The sequence below is a fragment of the Lissotriton helveticus genome, chromosome 5_1, assembly GCF_964261635.1.
Source record: "Lissotriton helveticus chromosome 5_1, aLisHel1.1, whole genome shotgun sequence".
Taxonomy (NCBI): Eukaryota; Metazoa; Chordata; class Amphibia; order Caudata; family Salamandridae; genus Lissotriton; species Lissotriton helveticus.
In genome coordinates, this window is record NC_136065.1 from 2,040,292,499 (window position 1) to 2,040,311,070 (window position 18,572).

The 18,572-nt window shown below is 46.0% G+C and overlaps 1 protein-coding gene across 1 annotated transcript in view; it reads right to left on the reverse strand.

Annotated features, from left to right (window-relative positions):
• Nucleotides 1–18,572, reverse strand: part of NOTCH4 (notch receptor 4) — a 435,421-nt gene that overhangs the window by 330,727 nt on the left and 86,122 nt on the right. Inside the window, exon 2 of the mRNA XM_078645863.1 lies at nucleotides 7,065–7,146. Coding sequence (XP_078501989.1) covers nucleotides 7,065–7,146 — 82 coding nt within the window. The remainder of the gene's footprint in view (nucleotides 1–7,064; nucleotides 7,147–18,572) is intronic.

An 18,572-nucleotide genomic window follows, 5' to 3' on the forward strand; every position in this document is an offset into this window, starting at 1 on the left:
AGCAGGATGGGTGGCCGTTCTTTTAGGGTTTTAGCGGCTGGCCTATGGAACTCGCTACCAGTCCACATTCGTGCTCTTGAGGATATGTTCGCCTTCAGGCAGGCCATTAAAACTTTCCTCTTTCCAGTTTCTGGTTAGTCTTTTTAGTGTGTTATGTTATAGCATCTGTCAAAGCGCCAGGACGCCCCTTTGCTGGGGCAGCTGTGCGCTCTAGAAATTTTAATAACATAACATAACATAACAGAAATTGAACAACAGACCCTGAGACGTAACCTTCCCTCTACCTGGGGGCCCCCCCTCCCCCGGGGGAGCCCCAATTAGGGAATACACCAGGCTCCCTGTCAGATGCAGGAAATCATGAAAAAGAAGTCATAGAGGATCGGTTGCCGAATCCCAGTCCAACTCAGATGACCCCACCTCATAACCAGGGCACCAACACCCGCAAAGACAACCGCTACATCATTCACCAACCCGTCTTGTGGCCCTGGAGCCTTCCATGGACAAGACAGACATGGCATGATGTCTCCTTAGATTTTCATAGTCATAAACCCTGTCAACACCGACACCTCCTTTTCTTATAACGTGCCGGCATGGACCTACGTCAGGATTATTCTCTTGGACCTATACCAGAGTTTGCATTAATTTGCTTCTGAGGGGAAGGCGACAGATGCTTCTGGGAGGATGGGGTTTTTTGAGGGGTACAGACGTTTTTTAGATCAGCCAGTTTGGGCTTTATCGAGTTAAAAGTTTTGTTGATTCTCTGTTCTACATAACTTGACTATGGCCACCACACAAGTGAAGCTTGCACTCTGTTCACACAGTACTTGACATGATCACTAGCTGCCCCGTGCGCAGGTCAGGAAGCTGCCCATGATTATACCACTCTCCTCGCGATAGGCTCCTTCACCCTGAGGATATGGAACATCAATGGTCTTAACAACTGGATTAAAAGGAGGGCAGTCATGGCTTAATTTGAGCCAGTGGTTTCCAGTGCTCGGCAATGGCACTTAATGGTCAACACCAGCGCTTGTGACAGTCTGCCACAAGGTGGCGCTGTCTGGCTAATTTAGAGATGACTTAAACAAAAATTAATTGTTAATTCAATATACATTAAAATGACTATAAACTGCCATTCTTATAGCTTTGGGGGCCTGAAATAGTCTCAATTGTCACACTTGTAGGAGTGTGATGGTTAGTAGTTGTGTTGTTACTATCAATGGTATCATGGCAGGAGCAATGTCTAGTGCAGGCTGCAGTGTCCTCCTTACACGAGTCCTGGCACTTTTTTGTTTACAAATCAAACACGGGCGGTACTTCAAATTGCAAAATGACATGCTACTGCTTCTACAGGAAACACACTTGCTGGGGACCAACTGTTCCTTTCTGGCCCGCCACTGGTATGAAAGGACCTACATGAAAGATATACACGGGAATTTAGGGTAACACCACTGGCTGTCTACCAAGTGAAGTTAGAGTCCGTGGGGTGATACGTTGTGGTAAAGGGCACCCACGAAGTCCATATGCATCAGTTTATTAACATATATGTCGACCCAACCTGATGCATCGCACCATGGAGGACCTGCAGAAGACAGTCCTCCAACTTCCCCACTGGATTACTCTTATTGAAGGTGACTTTAGTGATATTATGGCCCCAGCATTAGATCCATAGGCCCTGGTACTGCCCATGCAAGGGGGTGGAACGCGAACACAGCGAGGAACATAGACCCCCAATTACGACAGCGGACTGCAGAGATTAACTCCCGGCAGGACTATGGATAGGACCTTGATCTTACCGGAGATTGAACCCGGGATTAATTCCCTCTCTTCGAACCCACATGCTGGGAAATAAATGAGGACAAAACTTACATGAGACTGAATCCAGGATTAATTCTCTCGCTTCAAGCTCCTTTCAGAAACCCACATACTGGGATAAAAATGAATCAAATCCCTGCAACTAGTACATTTCAAGACTGAAGTTTCTCTCACGCCCACAAGCTGGGACAGACTAGAGATATAACATTTCAGGAAGCTCCCCAGTCCTGATGATGATCGTAAATTACTAAAGATCGAAACATTGTCGACCCACCCAAGGAAATGCCCCCACACCATTGTATATAGCTCTGTGTACTACAGTTTGTTGTCATGTGACATTTCGTTCAGTCTCACTTTGTTGACTAATGTCACGATATGCACCTTGTCACTCATGTGAGCACCTGAAACGCAATTTTACATGTTGAAAATTTGAAATAAATAATTTTCTATATGTTACCCTACATATTCAGCTCCGAAGCGTGACTTAATTAAACGCTCCATTTTCACAGGACCTATTTAGGCCACCATTGAACCATTGTTTAGGGGGTGGTTATGGAGCAGGCTGGAAGGCATGGGCTTATATGATGCATGAAGGGTATGGAACACAATTTCTCAAGCATACAACAACCTTTAAGCAGCACATAAATCGCTGTCCCAAATTGACTTAATACTACTCCCGGCCTCAGACTTCTCTTACATTATGGGTTCACAGATACTCCCTGCAGTATTTCTGATCATACCCCTGTGACCCTAACTTTTGGCTGACAAGGAGTGGGTCGCTGGCAAATATGGCGATTTAACTCCTGGGGCCTACAGCACCGCAACTTTAAGGACTTTTTGCCCAAGAAATAAATTACAAATATGAATAAATCAGGATATTGTGGACTCCCCTGGCACGCTGTGGGTAATGGGTAAGGCCACCCTTCGAGGGCTAGCGTGATGCCCCTCGAAAGGTAAAGACCAAGCCAAACGCCAACAAATGACCGACCTAGAATCCAACATCCTTACCCTAGAATGTCAACATGACCGGCTCCGGTCATGGCACTCCGGGCTGGTGCAGGAGGGAACGTCCCTTCGGCAACTAGTTCTAGATGAGACCCATCAATGCTGTCTGGCATCAGCAAGATGAATCTCCCAGTGGGGGGACACGTTGGACAAGCTTCTTTACTGGCTGGTTATGAGGGTGGTTACCTCCAGGATTGTTCCGTCAATTTAGGCCACGGATGGGACAGTGGCTTAGACAGCCATGGCTGCTGATTCTACAGCATTTTATCATGATCTATAAGCTCCACGTGAACGGCCCCCAATGGGCGCCGACTCCCTGCTGGTGACCGATATCCCCAGGCCACAACTCAAATGGAGTGACTGGGAAACCCTGGATCTACTACTCACATCTCAGGAGATTACCCTGGTACTCCAGGTGATGAATTCTGGAAAGACCCCAGGTAGTTTCCCCATGGAATACTATCAACACTTCCAGACCAGGCTGACTTCTCACCTCCTAAAACTATATAAGGAGGTGATTGATAAAATGCTTTTCCCTCACGAGTTTGACTTGGCAACCATCGTGTTACTACTGAAGCCCGACTAACCGATGGACCGCTGCACATCTTACTGCCACATATCTCTCATCAACTCTGAAATAAAAATCTATGTCAAAATACTAGCCAACTGCCTCCTTACAATCCTCCCACGCGTGATTCACCCAGACAAATGCTGGTTCATGCCTAATAGGAGTACTAGGTACTGTCCCTGTGGGGAACACATGGTCCTAACCTGCCTTTTAATGCATGGGGATGATACCGCTCTCACCCTCCTGTATATTGAGGAAGCATTTGTCAACTGGGCCTTTCTGGAGGAGGTAATGACAATAGTGGGCCTAGGTTCCAAATTTCAATGGCTCATTCAAGTGCTGTGCTCCAACGCACAGGCCCAGGTCTGTGTTCATGTCACCCTTTCAGGTCCCTTCGCAAAAGTCCACAGCACCCGCCAGGGATGCCCCTATCAGGTCTTATCTTCACCCTAGCTGTAGAGCCCCTAGCAGCGTGAATTCAGTGCAATGTGCACAGGTGGGGATTTAACTGGGGGTGGGTGTGCGACAGAAGCCCTATATGTGGACGATGTGTTTCTCTTCATCTGTTGACCATCTCTTACGATCCCACCACTGCTCCGGAAGCGAACCTTATATGGAGACGCGTTGGGACTAAGAATCAACTGGTCTAAATCTGACCTGGTCAGACGAGGAGGGAGGGGGCAGGCGGACTAGCAATCAGAACTTACAATACTTAGACTGAGCTTTCGCTATTTAGGGATACGCATGGGTCTTGAACCAGGCTTAACCTGGAGCCTTAACATGAAGCCTTTAATAGCCCAACTTAATGCAGACCTCAACTGCCGAGCGACACTGCCCCTTAACATCCTGGGCCATACAGCCCTGTTTAAAATGATTGCACTGTCCTGCATACTCTACACACTATAAAACTACCCTCTGCGCATAGTATACACCTGATTTCACAGCCTCATGGACGAAATATGCGCATTCCTATTGCTTAACTGCCCCTTCAGCATCACCTTTGGTAAATGTGCCTAATCCACCCTGGGCATGGGCATGCCAGACCTCTGCCTATACTATTGGGAAGCCAACCTTTGATTGGTTCAATGGAGGATAGAGAAATGCAGTGTATCGGCTAAAGGTGGAAATTCTGGGATTAGAAAACATAAGAGGTACACTTTATGGGAACCCATCCCCTCACTGAACTCACTTGGGTGTTTCACTCGACACGGCACTGATATGGACAGACAGGGACAAAAGGATCATACTTGCTACTCCTCTGTGGACAGGACGGTGGCTACAACACTTGTCGTCCTTGTCTGGATTTGGGGGATAGGATAAACTTGGGATCTCTGCAGCTGGAGACATATGGCAGGGATCCCACATCAAAACATTCCAAGCAGACTATGACCTCCACAGATCCCAACTTTTAAGATACCTACAGCCACGCCTTCGAGCAACACCTCGAATCCCTCGGGACAGTCACCGAATACAGCCCCCTTAAACCCAAATCTCAATGTGCCCTATTGAAGGGGTGGACATCTCTCGGATCTACAAACCCCTTATACATAACTCCCCACTTCTGTTCACACAATTGTGTTCCTGGTGGTAGGAATGGCTAGGTACCCTAGACGACGCGAATTGGAGGGTTACCCGCATGTGCCCCAGGGTACTGGTCATCCCCTCGAGGCTCAGCCTCATCCAACTCAACTTCTAACACATGACCTTCCTGATGCCACTGGGGCTATGGCACGCAGGCACACAAGCAACAACGCCCTGTTGGCACCGCCTAGAACCACAAACACACTTTTACCACCTTGTATGGGAATGCCACAAATCACCCAATACTGGTAGGAAATCTTTACTAAACTAGTTAGAGTTATTGGGAGGGCAATAGATATCTCCCTCGCAATGGCAATTTTAGGAGTCACAGGCGGGATCAGTGACATGGTTGGGGAAAATACCTTGATGGGGGTTGGACCCACTGCAGGCCAAAGAAGACATTGCTGAATTCTGGAAGACTGCCTCCCTGGATTCTCTGGGAGCAGGCAATGGACCGGTGTGTTAAACAGGAAGAAACTGTCTATTTGTTGAGTTGCCACTAATTAGGACAAAGTAAGTTAAAAAATATATATTTCTCTGTGTTTGTTTGTTTGTGAGTGATTGGGAGTAAATGGGATTGAGTGAAAGTGTGTGTGTCAGAGTGGGTCAATGAGCGTGAAATGAGTAACAATTTGAGTTTGAGAGTGTGTATAAGTGAAAGTGAGTATGAGAAAGTGAGTTTGTGAAGAGGTGTAAGTGTGCTGGAACGAGTGATTGATTAGAGGTTGTGATATTGTGGCAAAATATTAAGGCATCATGATATTCAGTTCTTGATATGCCAGTTCCATGTGCCTTACAGGAGCAAGAGGCTGGTTTAGAGTTTGGTGGAGAGGTACTCCGTCACAAACGTGAAACGAATAGCCCATCTGACTTATTACAAGTGCAATACGATATACAGCCAGGAGGTGTTCACGATACCTGGACCCCAGTGGTCACCCGAGGGCTGATCACTGTCCCATGAAGGGACTCAGGCAGTCACTATACAGGGCCTGGCACTGCCTGGCTCAACTCAGCTGGTGGGTGAGACTTAGATACAAGTGTGAATTGCCCCACCCTATCCCCGGATAGGAGGGTCTGGGGTTGGTCAGGGTCAGTATGTCTATGCAAGGGGAAAAAAGCTAATACTCCCTTCTCTATGCGACACTAGTCTTTGCCGAGGACTCTTGATGCTGTTGAATATATTTGAACCCATGAAAGAGAATTTGTGGGTTCTAAGCCGTGAGATGAGGGAGCCTAGGAGTGTTGTAGGGTGGAGTAGTATCATGGGTAGCATGGTTGAGAGTAGCATGTTGTGTATATGTTTGATCCAGGACTGGAATGAGTCCTGTGGTGGAGCGGGATCATGGGTAGCATGGTTGAGAGTAGCATGTTGTGTATATGTTTGATCCAGGACTGGAATGAGTCCTGTGGTGGAGCGGGATCATGGGTAGCATGGTTGAGAGTAGCATGTTGTGTATATGTTTGATCCAGGACTGGAATGTGTCCTGTGGTGGAGCGGGATCATGGGTAGTGTGGTAGAGGTTAATATTCTTGTATATGTTCAGCCCGGGACTGGAATGCGTCCTCTGGTGAAGTAGGACCATGAGTATCATGGATGAGGTTAACATGTATGTTTGGCTGTGGTATGGTGCGTGTAGCTGGAGATGTTTACGTATTGGGGTACATGTCATGTACATGCCCTCTGAAAGTCTGGTATGTGCATTGCCAGTTGAGGTAGGTGTATGAGAATCTTCAGCTGATGGTGTCTGGTTAGGACCCACGATATCCCTTCGTTCATACTAGACTAGGAGCCAGGTGTGGAGTGGTGTCGGGTCAGTTTGATGTGCGCTGTCTTGATGAGACGTGTTGTTTGTACGGTCTGCTTTTCCATGATCTGGGTAGGGATCAGTGTATGTGTAATGAGAAGATCCTGCTTATTAACACTATCCATGAATATTGCTGCTCTCACGCTTGAAGGATAAACATTGATGTCTACGGGTTGATGAAACGTTCCTCATCTAAGAGCAGGCTAGGGTCTGACGTGCCGCCCGTGGTCAGAGCTGGTGACCACAGATGCAACAGAGGAGAGGCGAGAAGGCTACATCACACCAATACTTACTGGCAAAAGGCAGTCCCATTCTGCTGCGTGACACACCTGCCGCCATTGGCACAGGGCTCCCACGCGTTAAGGCACCGGAGACCTGGAAGAGAGAGAAGAACTGCTTAGAAACTACAGATTATGTGCTAAAATGCCTTAAAGTCACCCAGGCTCGAGTTGAGGGTAGACGCTGTCTATCCACTATTTTCTGAAATAGACACCGCCTACCCTGCTGCAAAGCTGGCCACTTTCAGCAAACAACCATGTTCAGTTTCTACAATTCACAGAAATATGCTGAACTCATCCTCGTGTAAATTTCTGACAACAGGACACTTTCAGCAGCGCCTGCACGTTCTTTGCTTTTGTGCCGAGCAGCAACATGCAGGCCAGGCGGGGGATGGGCTAATCATATTCGAGCTTCACCCATAACAATAGCCAGAGTTTTGGGGCCACTAGGCCTCTTTTTGTTGGAGCATCCTAGCTGGGAGCTATGGGGAGCCTCGCACCTACATGCACTGGAGGAGAAACAAAAGGCTCACATCTTATCATTTCACAGGTACTCAAAAGAGAACTGCTTTTGACTTTGTTCTGTCGCTGTATGTAAGAGATATGCATACACTGTACGAATGTCAGATGTGTTGGTCGCCCTAGTACTTACACAATAACAATTTAAATACCACTGTTTTGCTTTATTTCTTTTATAGCTCTTTTAGCAGTACTCATCTAAATACAGGTTGTCAGAGCACTTTACATAACTCATACACATTAAACATTGACAATACATCACATGAATACATCAATATAAAGGATGTGTTACATAAGACAATGAGGGTTACAAGGTGTAGGAGCCACATGTTCTTCATACCTCACTGTGCTGTATTAAAAGGATTACAATTTATGAACTGCAAGTAACAAAAGGAGGTCTGTCTTAAAAGCAGTAACCCACTTACTCATTTACATAAAATAAAAATATGTCATCTGTGTGTTGCATAATGTGCTTTGCAGGAGACATATTAACCCTCTATGCTACTTTGATTCAAAACTAGGACTAAGCAAAACACAGATCTCTCCAGCATATACATTATCCTTCAGTGTTATCTTACCATCAATATTATTCCCTGAGATTTAGCTGGCACACAAAGATCTTTGCAGCAGGTGCCTTAACCCCAAAAGATATTTTAAAATAAAGGCATTGCAACCAATTAAGCCGGACAGATTTACTGCCAATTTTCTCCTTGTTGCCAATTTCTTTGTGGCAGGGTTTAGAAAAACATGAATGTATAAGTTGAGGTCCTGATTGTGTATTGGGGTTGAGTCAATATTTTGGCACAACCCCAATACAAAATCAATTTTTGTTAAATATTGAAATGCGCTCAAATGTAGTAATGTAGACCTGCTAAACCTATGTGAGGCCTTAAAGTTCTGTTGTCACTCCCTGGGAAGTCATGGGTTGTTATACCACTTCCGGTGATGCCACATGCAATGTCACACGCTGTGATGTCACTTCCTGTGAATTCACTCGTGCTGATGTCACTTCCTGGTATGTCACGAGCGGTGATGTCACTGCAACCTTTAAGGCCGTAGAGAAGGATCTTCTAAGCACTTGCCAAAAATGGGAACCCTCCAGGCTACTACAAGAGCCGTAGCAGATGGCTTAAACATTTTAACCCCTACTCCCCTAGCAAGGGCAGCCTGACACACTCTAATAGAATGAATGAATGAGTTAATAGAGCGCAGCTATCACTTCAGGGAGCATCATGGCGCTACAGCAGATATGAGAAAAGAGAGGAAGCAGTGATATGTTCTTCCAGATCAGATGAGTGAGAACACCATGTTATCTGGGGCTCCAAAGATCCAAGTTTTCAGGGATTTCTTGAAACTGGATTCTGTCAGAGAGCCGGAGATGGTTGGGTAGAGAGTTCCAGGCTTTAGTCCCTAGAACTGCCATTGATTTTCCCCCTCTGGAAACAGAATGAAGCTGGGTGGTGCAAGGAGATTCGCTGATGAGGCTCAGTGAATGATGGATGATGGCTCCATCACCCTCCCTCCGAGAGGAAGACATTCCTGGGAGAGTCTGGACTGATGACTTCTCACCATGATATATGGCCCGTGCCCCATCCATGCAGGAACGTCTCAGGCCGTAGGGCAGTGGTTCCCAAACTTTTTCAACCCTTGGCTCCCTTGGCTTATTGATCATTGGCCTTGGCTCCCTATTATTGTGTGACATTTTTTAGTGACCGGGCAGAGGCCCTTCTGGAGCGCTGCAGAGTTTCTAAGGCCCCTCTAGACCATCACAGTGATCTAGACACTGCCTTAGGAGGTTATTATGTTAATGTAATTATATTTACCCAGTTTTACTAAGGCAGTGTCTAGATCACGCCTTAGAAACTCTGCAGCGCTCCTGAAGGGCCTCTGCCCAATCACTAGCCAATGGCTTTTTAGCATGCTCGATGCCCAAAGCAGCTGTTGTGGGAGCGTGTTCTTCCTACCTACGGTGTACCCCTCTGCTAGTGAAAGATTTTAGACTGGGACTGAACGTGTTGAATGACAGTCACACCCTTCCCACAATACACATGCAGATCTGCAGATCGGCAAGAATGATTGGCTGCTGTGATGGGCCCTGGCATCTGCGGGTGGGCACCATTCTCCTGCACTTCCAGTGGCTTGGGGTTTCTGTTTATGAGTATCTTAAGCTCCAAATGCTTTCAAAGGCAAGCCTCGAAAATAAATGGGCTTGTTTTGCCCCTGGATGTAGGCAGGCCTAAGGCCTGATTCAGAGCTAAACTTCAATGGAAGAAAGAATACCACCCTGTCGCGCTCCCAGTGCCAAAACTTCCAATTTGGTTTTAGTGTCTCGGTTTTTATGTGGTGTTCCACTGAGTTGCGTTTGATTAGCAAAGATGAACAATTTGCATCTCACATTCTTCGGTAGACAATGTCTGACTGTGATAAGACATTGTGCATTATATATGGATCAGTCATCACAAATGCTGTCATTAATAAGTAAAACGACCATATGACATCTGTCTTCCAACTACTTCTCGGCCCATTTCTTTATCGACCATCATTCCCTATTTGTCGTAATTTATAAAGCCAGCTTTTTCTATAGCACTTGGTGAAACTTCTCTTCCCTGTCCCAATATATAATAACGGCGTTTTTTTTCCCGTTACATTTGGTTTACGGCCTTCTAATTACTCCACGACCCCCAAACTCTTGTTTCAGTATGCACTTAGTAGTCAGGGACACTGCAAGATCAAGCAACTTGCATATAGGCAGGCCCGGACTGGCCGTGGTGGGCACCGGGCAATCCCCCGGTTGGCCGCAAGGGTGGGGCCGGTTTTGGGCCCTGGGGGCCGTTTTTGTTGCAGAGCCGTTTTTGCAGCATAGCTGCAAAATCGGCCCTGTAACAAAATCGGCTGAAAAGCGGCCCTGGCAAAGCGCTCGCCCCCCTCCCGCCCAGGGGGCGGGGGGGCCGGCCGAGCACTCTGCCAGGGCCGGTTTTGGTTCCCAGTCCGGCCCTGCATATAGTGGCACAATTTGGGAAGCAGTGGCTTGAATGATGCAGACCTCGGCAGTGCAGAGACATCACAACAGGAGTTTGTTTTTTTATGTATTTATTGTACATTGCACCCATGCAAGCACCAGATTAAGATGCTCCTGCTGACTGTACAACACCAGTGTGAGGTCAGCATTCACTTGCTGGGCAGCAGCAGGCCAAGTCGGGGGGCTTTGCCCACAGTGCCTGAATATGGGCAGCCTTGCCGCAGGGGACCTTAAACTGAGGCTTCACAGAGCATGCATGAGTGATGTCCAGTGCCACTGCCCCTTCTCTGAGCCCTCGCAGTAAACTGGGGTAGACATCTGCTACAGCCAGGCGCGCAACACCCATTGGAATCAAAGGGCTTCAGCCCCCCTGTCGTGTGTGGCAGCCCGGGCTCAGACAGCTACCGGGCATGCACACAGCCGCACCCGAGCACTTCACAGGTCTTTAAAAGACCATGTGCATGTTAAAGAGGCTTTGTTGATGTTTCACCCCTTCTAAGAGCCCCTGCAGTGCCACTCTACCTACTGCTTAAAGTTTCAGCCCCTCCCCCCCCCGAAATTTTTTCTTAGCCCCCCCCGAAATGTGGCTCTAGTTGCGCCTCTGGCTGCAGCCCACCCGCTGAGCTCCTGTTGAACAGTGTGTCAAGTATTGGGAGACCCTGGACAGGGTGAAGGAAGTGATGTTAACAGGTCTCATTTTTTTGCAGAATTTTCCATGGCTTTTTTGGTTGGGAGAAGTGTTGCATGGCTATTCACTTTAAGGTCCCAAAATCGAGACCTATTGGCTGCTATGCCAATGCTTGTTTCTCTTTGTGGTTTAGACACTCTCCCAAAATTTGCTTCCCACCTTCCTCCCTTTTCTCTCTCCCTATCCCGTCCCATTCTCCCCGTTCACGCCAGGTTTGGCGCATAGATTGGGAACCACTGCCGTAGTGGCACTGTGCGACCCCCAACAGCCAAAAGCACAACCCTGCAGCCAGGGGCGGATTGGCACTGCGGGCATTCGGGAATGTGGGCCGTTTTTTTTCTCCCCTTTCCCAGTCCACAGAGTCATGGTTGCAGCTTTTCTATTTTATGCAACTAACAACCATTGACAAAACCTATAGTTCTGGCTTGTTGTAGGTGTAACATTACTTGCTGTATTATATATCTGAACGCAATGACAGAAGCAGCAAAATACCAGTCGGGCGGCACACTATGCTAAGCACAGATTTGTAGCTTAGGTGTTTTAAGCTACGCCCATAATTACATTGAACACCCCCTTTGGAGAGACCCCTCAGTTTTGTCATCCCACTTAAAGCCCTGGAAACAACACCATGTCACAGACACCTCAGGGCCTGGCACTGTGCATCATGCATGACTCATGACTTCCAAGGTTTCAGATTGACTATGTGCAGGGGCATCTTGAACGCCTCCCTTTGCTTTAGGAACTACAGCGAGGGGTGAGTTCCCGATGAGTCTCTTCTGTCTGCAACGCTGCTTACAAAGGCTCAGCTCACAATTATTGTGAAAAGGTGGGTGAGAGAGTACGTGAAGGGATGGCTGGATGGATCAGTGAAAGGGTGAATGGATGAATGAAAGGGTGAATGGATGGATGATGAGAGCGAATGGGTGGATGGATGAGTGAAATGATGAATGGATTGATTAATTGATAAGTGAAAGTGTGAATGGATGAACAGATGTGTGAAAGGGTGGCCGTAAGGATGGATGAGTGAGTGAAAGGGAGGGTACATGGGCAAAAGATTGGATAGATGAGTGAAGGAGTGAAAGGATGGATGGATGGATGATTGAAAGGATGGATGAGTGATAGGGTCAATGGATGGATGCATGAGTGGATGAGTAGATGGATAGTTGGGTGGATGGAAGGAAGGATGGATGGCTAAGTGAAAGGGTCGATGGAGAGAGAAAGGGAGAATGGATGGCTGAAAGGGTGAATAGGTGGAAGGATGAGTGACTGGGTGGATGGATAAGAAAGTGAAAGGATGGCTGGATAGGTGAGAGGGCAAATGGCTAGATGGATGAGTGAAGAGATGAATTGGGTGAAAGGGTGGATGGAGAGAAAAAATGAGGATGGATGTGTGGGTGACTGAAAGGGTGAATGTGTCTAAGGGTGAGTGACTGGGTGGATGGATGAGTAAGTGAAAGGGTGGCTGGATGGGTGAAAGGGTAAATGGATGGATGAGTGAATGGATGGATGGGTGGAAGAGTGGATGAATGGGTGGATAATGGGTGGATGAGTAAAAGGGTGGATGGAGGGATGGATGAGTGAAATGATGGATGGAAGAATACATGATGGATAGGTTTGCAAATGGTTGAATATGTTTGGATCTGGATTAGCGTTATCTTATGTTTGCCACTTTACATCTCACAATGACTATCCAAGCAGATCTTCCCGACCATTTCTCTCACCAAACATGCCTGCTCAGAACCATGAATTGTAAACAAAATATCAGACTGGACAACCCAGTGCTGTAACCATATATATAGATTATTATCACATGAAATATCACAAAAAGACCTGCACAGTTGATCAAAGCTGCGTGCATACCGAAAAACCGTGAAGTACACGATTGGTTCAACCTGATATAAACTTATTTTGACTAGTGCTTAAATGGTTGTCTATTTACTTACTTACATAATAATGCGCAACCTCCTCTGATGGGTCTGTAAAACGTACCTTTTGTCCAGAAGGTTTGTTCTGAATTTTAACCCTTTGTCCTGAATTTTTACACTCCCCATCCTGAATTTGCACCCATGCCAGTTGGTCACCCTAGTCCTGACACTCCCATACAGAACTACAGAGTGTTCACCCTGCCTTTTCTATTTGGTTACTCTTGTAACCAGATGCACCACACTGCCAAGCTCTAACTCAAGAGGGGCCATCTAATCCCCTTGGCATCCCACTCTCCACAGGGCTGACCAAAGTAGGCTGAGTAAAGCTAGTAGCTAAGTACTCAAAGCTACATCGAGTGTGCCTCAATTGTCATCCCACCGAATCCAGAAAATACTGCACTAGACTCAGTTCAGTAGGTCTTCCTCAAAGGTTTACTTGACTTGCCACATCCAGCACCCAGAAATGCAATGTGTTGCTAGCCGATCCCTTCTTCTGAAGCAAGAAGGAACCGGTAGGAACCATTTTGTTTACCATTTCTTTGCACAATTTACTGATTCATTTGTGTGCCAGTTAATAATGTAACTTTATTTTAAAGGCCTCATCCAAAATGCAGACAAGGGGCATATTTCTCTATATGCGAAACATATTAATTAGTAAGTTTTGGTTCGTTTTTGCACTCTATTTTAGGTCCTAGGCCAGAATGTGGCAACATGTTTGTGTGTTGATTTCAGGACATGTCTAAGACTTTATGTAATGTGATTTCTCAAAAGAGAGCTGTTTAGCCTCATTCTATGCTAGGCCTTGTTCGAGGCCTAAGCAAAATTTGCAAACTTGGCACTTCTTTCTCTGTGCAGAAGAATTAACTTTTCTAGCATGTTCAGGTTAGAATTCCTTTTTGCAGATTTTATATCATTTTCATGGTTAATTGAGTAATCCTCGGTCTCCTCATGGCCCAGACTTGAAGGCAGCAACAGATGTGAATAAAACTGTGTTTTTTGTATATAGACATCACTTGCTGGCTGTGAAATAAATTTATGACTAGATTGTACAGATACATTTTTTCAGCATTCTTTACACCCCAGACTGCCTTTTCCTCATTTGTGAATTCTTACTTTTGTTATTACATGTTCTGTTGCCAGAGATTCCAGTCTTACCCTTTCTCCTTGACTTTGTACTAGATTTCTGATTTATGTGATGATTAGCTGGTTGGGAAAGAGTATCTAACGACCTTGTGCAGGGCGTTAAGACTGCATGTAAGTATTCAGTTATCAGACCTGCAGTGCTCCTAGTCTTTACCAATGTTACTTGCTCTGTAAGCTTTAAAAGGCTTAATTTACTAAATATTTCTCTACGAATTAGACCTCAAAGAGTAATCAAATAGTGTTTCATGAAAGGGCACGCCCCTTGAATGTGGGCCACGCCCCTTAACTGTAGGCCACGCCCCTTAAATGTATGCCACGCCCCTTGAACGTGGGCCACTTTTTTCGTCAGTGCCCGGGCCAAATTGTGATCCCAATCCGACCCTGCCTGCAGCCCTGCCAACTGTGACGCATCTCGTGTTAGAATAACGCATTTCTGGTAATTTTCCCTCGTTACTGCAATGCCTGAGATTTCCAACGCACAAGAAACGTGTTCTGAAGTTCGATAAAACCATGTAGTTCCAGTTCCTCGCTTTGCTCGGATGAACAAATGAGCGCTGAGTACTGTTTTTCAAAAGGGCACAGATGGCGCTAGTGTACAACAGGGGGATAGGATTCTCAATATCCTGCTATCACAAGAAACCTAAATCCAAGTCAAAAGAAGTTCAGAGATTTGAAGAGCGAAAACCAAACCACACACCCGCCCAATTAACGTAATAAGCACCCCCTGCTCAAACCATAGTATCAACAGATGTGGATGTTAAACAGCAAAACTAAGCTATTATGGGGCGGGGGAAGGTACTTGTTCGCTCTGCGGACTTGACCGAGCCACACTCACAGTTAGACCTTACTTTAAGGAGCTGGGCCACCACTGTGCCAATTGTATGGAGCAAAGTGAGTGTGAACGCTATAATTTTCCCTTTTGTGTACTGTGTAACTGGCTACATGTTTTTGTTGACAATTTACATCATTGGCATAAGTATATATGTATGCACTGTGTTATAACTTCCTGTAATGCTGAGTGTCGAAGTTGTTCGATGAAAATCAATAAAATATATTTATTTATTTTAAAAGAGAGGACTAATTGAAGAACTGTACCGGGAGAATGTGGGAGGAGATGTGGCATAGCCACCAGAAATGTCTACTGACTACATTCTCCAACATCCTAATAATTAAATTTACTTTTGTGTCACTACCCCCTTCTCCAATAGCCTAATAATTTAATTTACTTTTAAGAGCGCGTGACGCGTCATGATCCTGATGAGCCTTCATGTAAAGTTCCAGCTGTTGCTGAGGAGCTGTCAGGCAGCTGAGCTCATGATCCACGCTGGAGCCCCTCTTGCATCCTATGCAGGGCCGGCTCTAGGCTCACGGAGGCCCTGAGCAGGGAGTGTAGGTAGGGGGCCCGAGGCCGCCAAATCCCTGCCAGGGGCCGCCACGCAAATATGTATCTAAGGATATATATTGGCGTGGCGGCCCCTGGGGTTTGGCGGCCCTGTGCAGGTGCACAGCTTGAACATGCCTTAGGCCGGGCCTGTCCTATGGTCGGCCTCGGGTCCAAGTGGCAGAGAGCCTCGACAGACTGTCAATTGATCATGATCTGATCATGCCATTAATTTGATTGACTGCCAGCCAGGAAAGAACCTGGAGGTCCGGTCCGGGTCGGTGCAGGCTGGCTAAGGCCCGGAATCTATGTTTAGTGTATTGTTTCTCTGCCGCTCCCTGCGCAGCAACAGGTGTCTGACCTAGGCTGTGGGCTGTGCCATGCTACTACTGGATGTGGGTGACATTATACTGTTGGCGAGTAAGTGTCACTCTTAGTCGTTGAATGTCACTCATAATTACACTGAATTTATGAAAATGTCACACATATGCAATCTGAAACCTTGGCAGCTATAAACCTGGGAGGGCACGCAATGCGCCCTCTGGTTTGCCCATACCCTGCCCTGTCATGCCACGACCCATCCAATCTCTGCCTGTCACCCACTGACCCCCACCAGTCCTACCACTGACGTTTTCCTCCTTCTCTGAGCAGAAGGAAATGTCAGTAGATTCCGTAGGATTATTTCCCTTTCCGGGGTCAAATCTCATAAATGCTGCATATTGTTGTGGGGATACTGGGGGAGGTTTCGCACTAAAATCTGGGAAACCCCTAGCGAGGGCCGAGGTGGCAAACAACTGCCAAGGGCAGGTTTTGTTCTGTGGAACCCACTACATAGCTCCAACATATACACCTACAATCGAAACAGCATCAAGACAACACTGAAAAATACTACTCCACATCTGCGACCCAGTGCCCTCTCAAAACCTTTGAACTATTGACCTCATAAGACATATAGAACGCACTTTCAAGGATGTAAATATAGCATTCATGCCAAAATTTTAGAAAAGGAAAGTGGGATATTTAAAAAAATAATAGGGTAGGATGTATTTCCCCCTTTGACACATATTGAAGCAGAGACAATCCTGCCTGGATCAGATCCATTGGTATGTAATTTAGGCAGGACCCCTGGAATTATGCGGCAGGAGAGGGTCAAATTATGCTTCCTGAAAAGAGAAATTATGCAGCATAATGTGGCACATTTTGTAATAGCTTTACTGCACTTGGTAATACTGTCTGGGCATCGGTTGCACCTCATTAGTATCATTTTACTACCCAAATATAGCAGTAAGCAACAAAAAGGTGACAAGTCCAGCTTTGCAAAGGACCTTCCATTGAGCTGCAACATGTGTCGTTGCATTTTTAGAAACTTTAAAGTTAGTCACAATTTTTATTTTGTTAAAATTAACATTTTAAGTACCAGATGATGGATTATTTGAAAAGTGCGGCAAATCTATAATTAATATGCGAAAATGTCTGCAACCGCACACTTCCAGTAGCCCTGAATATAGGGAGCAATGGCCGACCTCCGCGCAGAGCATCTGCAGCACGTGCTGCACCATTTGAAGGCACGGTCCCGGGCAGGCACTGGGGAAGAGAGGTGTCTGCACACTGTTTTACCTTTTTTTAAGTATCCCTGCTGCTTGTGCTGTTCTAGGAAACAATGTCCTTTTAGCGTCCTCCATCAGAAGGAGTGTTAATGTTCATCCATTAGGAATGAGATTTTACTATTTGCATTGGAAAGGCTATCTCTGCCCTCTCACACCCTAAGCTGTATAACCATAAAGAAAAAAGACAGAAAGCCAGGAACAAACTTTTATTTTGCATTTATGTCAAGTGCACTCTGACATATCGGTCATTCCTCGCTTTCTAGCCTGAAGCATATTGCATTGTGGGATTTTGTGTCTTGCTGTAACACTTTCTTTATGGGTTTAAAGCTCCAGAATAGAAAGTGATGTTGGCTAAAATGTCAGAACTGGTATGACATGGAGCCACTTGTTTTAAAATGTCAATAAGTCATCTAGTCCATTTCAAAAACTGCTTGCTTCGTGCATAAAGCCAAAACTAAACTCTGCTCACATATTTTTGAGGGTTCACTTTTCCATTCACATAATGCATTAAAACAATCCTTGGCACACAACCAAGGTACAACATGGACAGTAGCAGCACAACTTTCACTAACCAAAGAATAAGACAAGGGCCGGTGGCAGTCATAGGAGGAACTTCATACATTTCACTCACATATAGAGTAGGGTACACCGCATGTGGCCACCACAGTAGAGAGGGAGTGAGAGGAGCTATAGCGCTGTTGTGAACTCTCTGGAAACATACAAGAAGCACAACACACCTGAAAGAGGGAACCAAACCTCTAGTGGAATTACCATACATTCATGTTCTTATATAGGATAATGAAACCTACCTATCTAGTGTGCAATCCACTTCTAGCACTCTACTACTACAGTTCACTGGTTGTACAGTCTGCTAGTTATAGGGTCCCTAGTCTTGGTCAGGTTATGTCTTTTATGCCAACATTTATGTTCTCTCTTTGCTAAACTCTCATAGCTATATTAAAATTGAGTGTGAGTGGGCTACATTATTTTTTGCAGCTGTCTCCCTACCACAACTATAACAAGCATTTGCAATGCAATCGGTCTCGCCTTTGGGACATTATATGTATTTAGCTATGCAGCAATGTGCTGTCTGGGCTAATGTAGCCTGGGTGCTGAAACATCTACTGTTCTTTAACATGGAGGGAAAGTAGGCACCAAACTGTGTGACACGCCAGGTATGGGAACACATGGAGAGAAATATTGCCTTTCAGTGGGAAATGGTATAGTCCAAAGCTCTATTT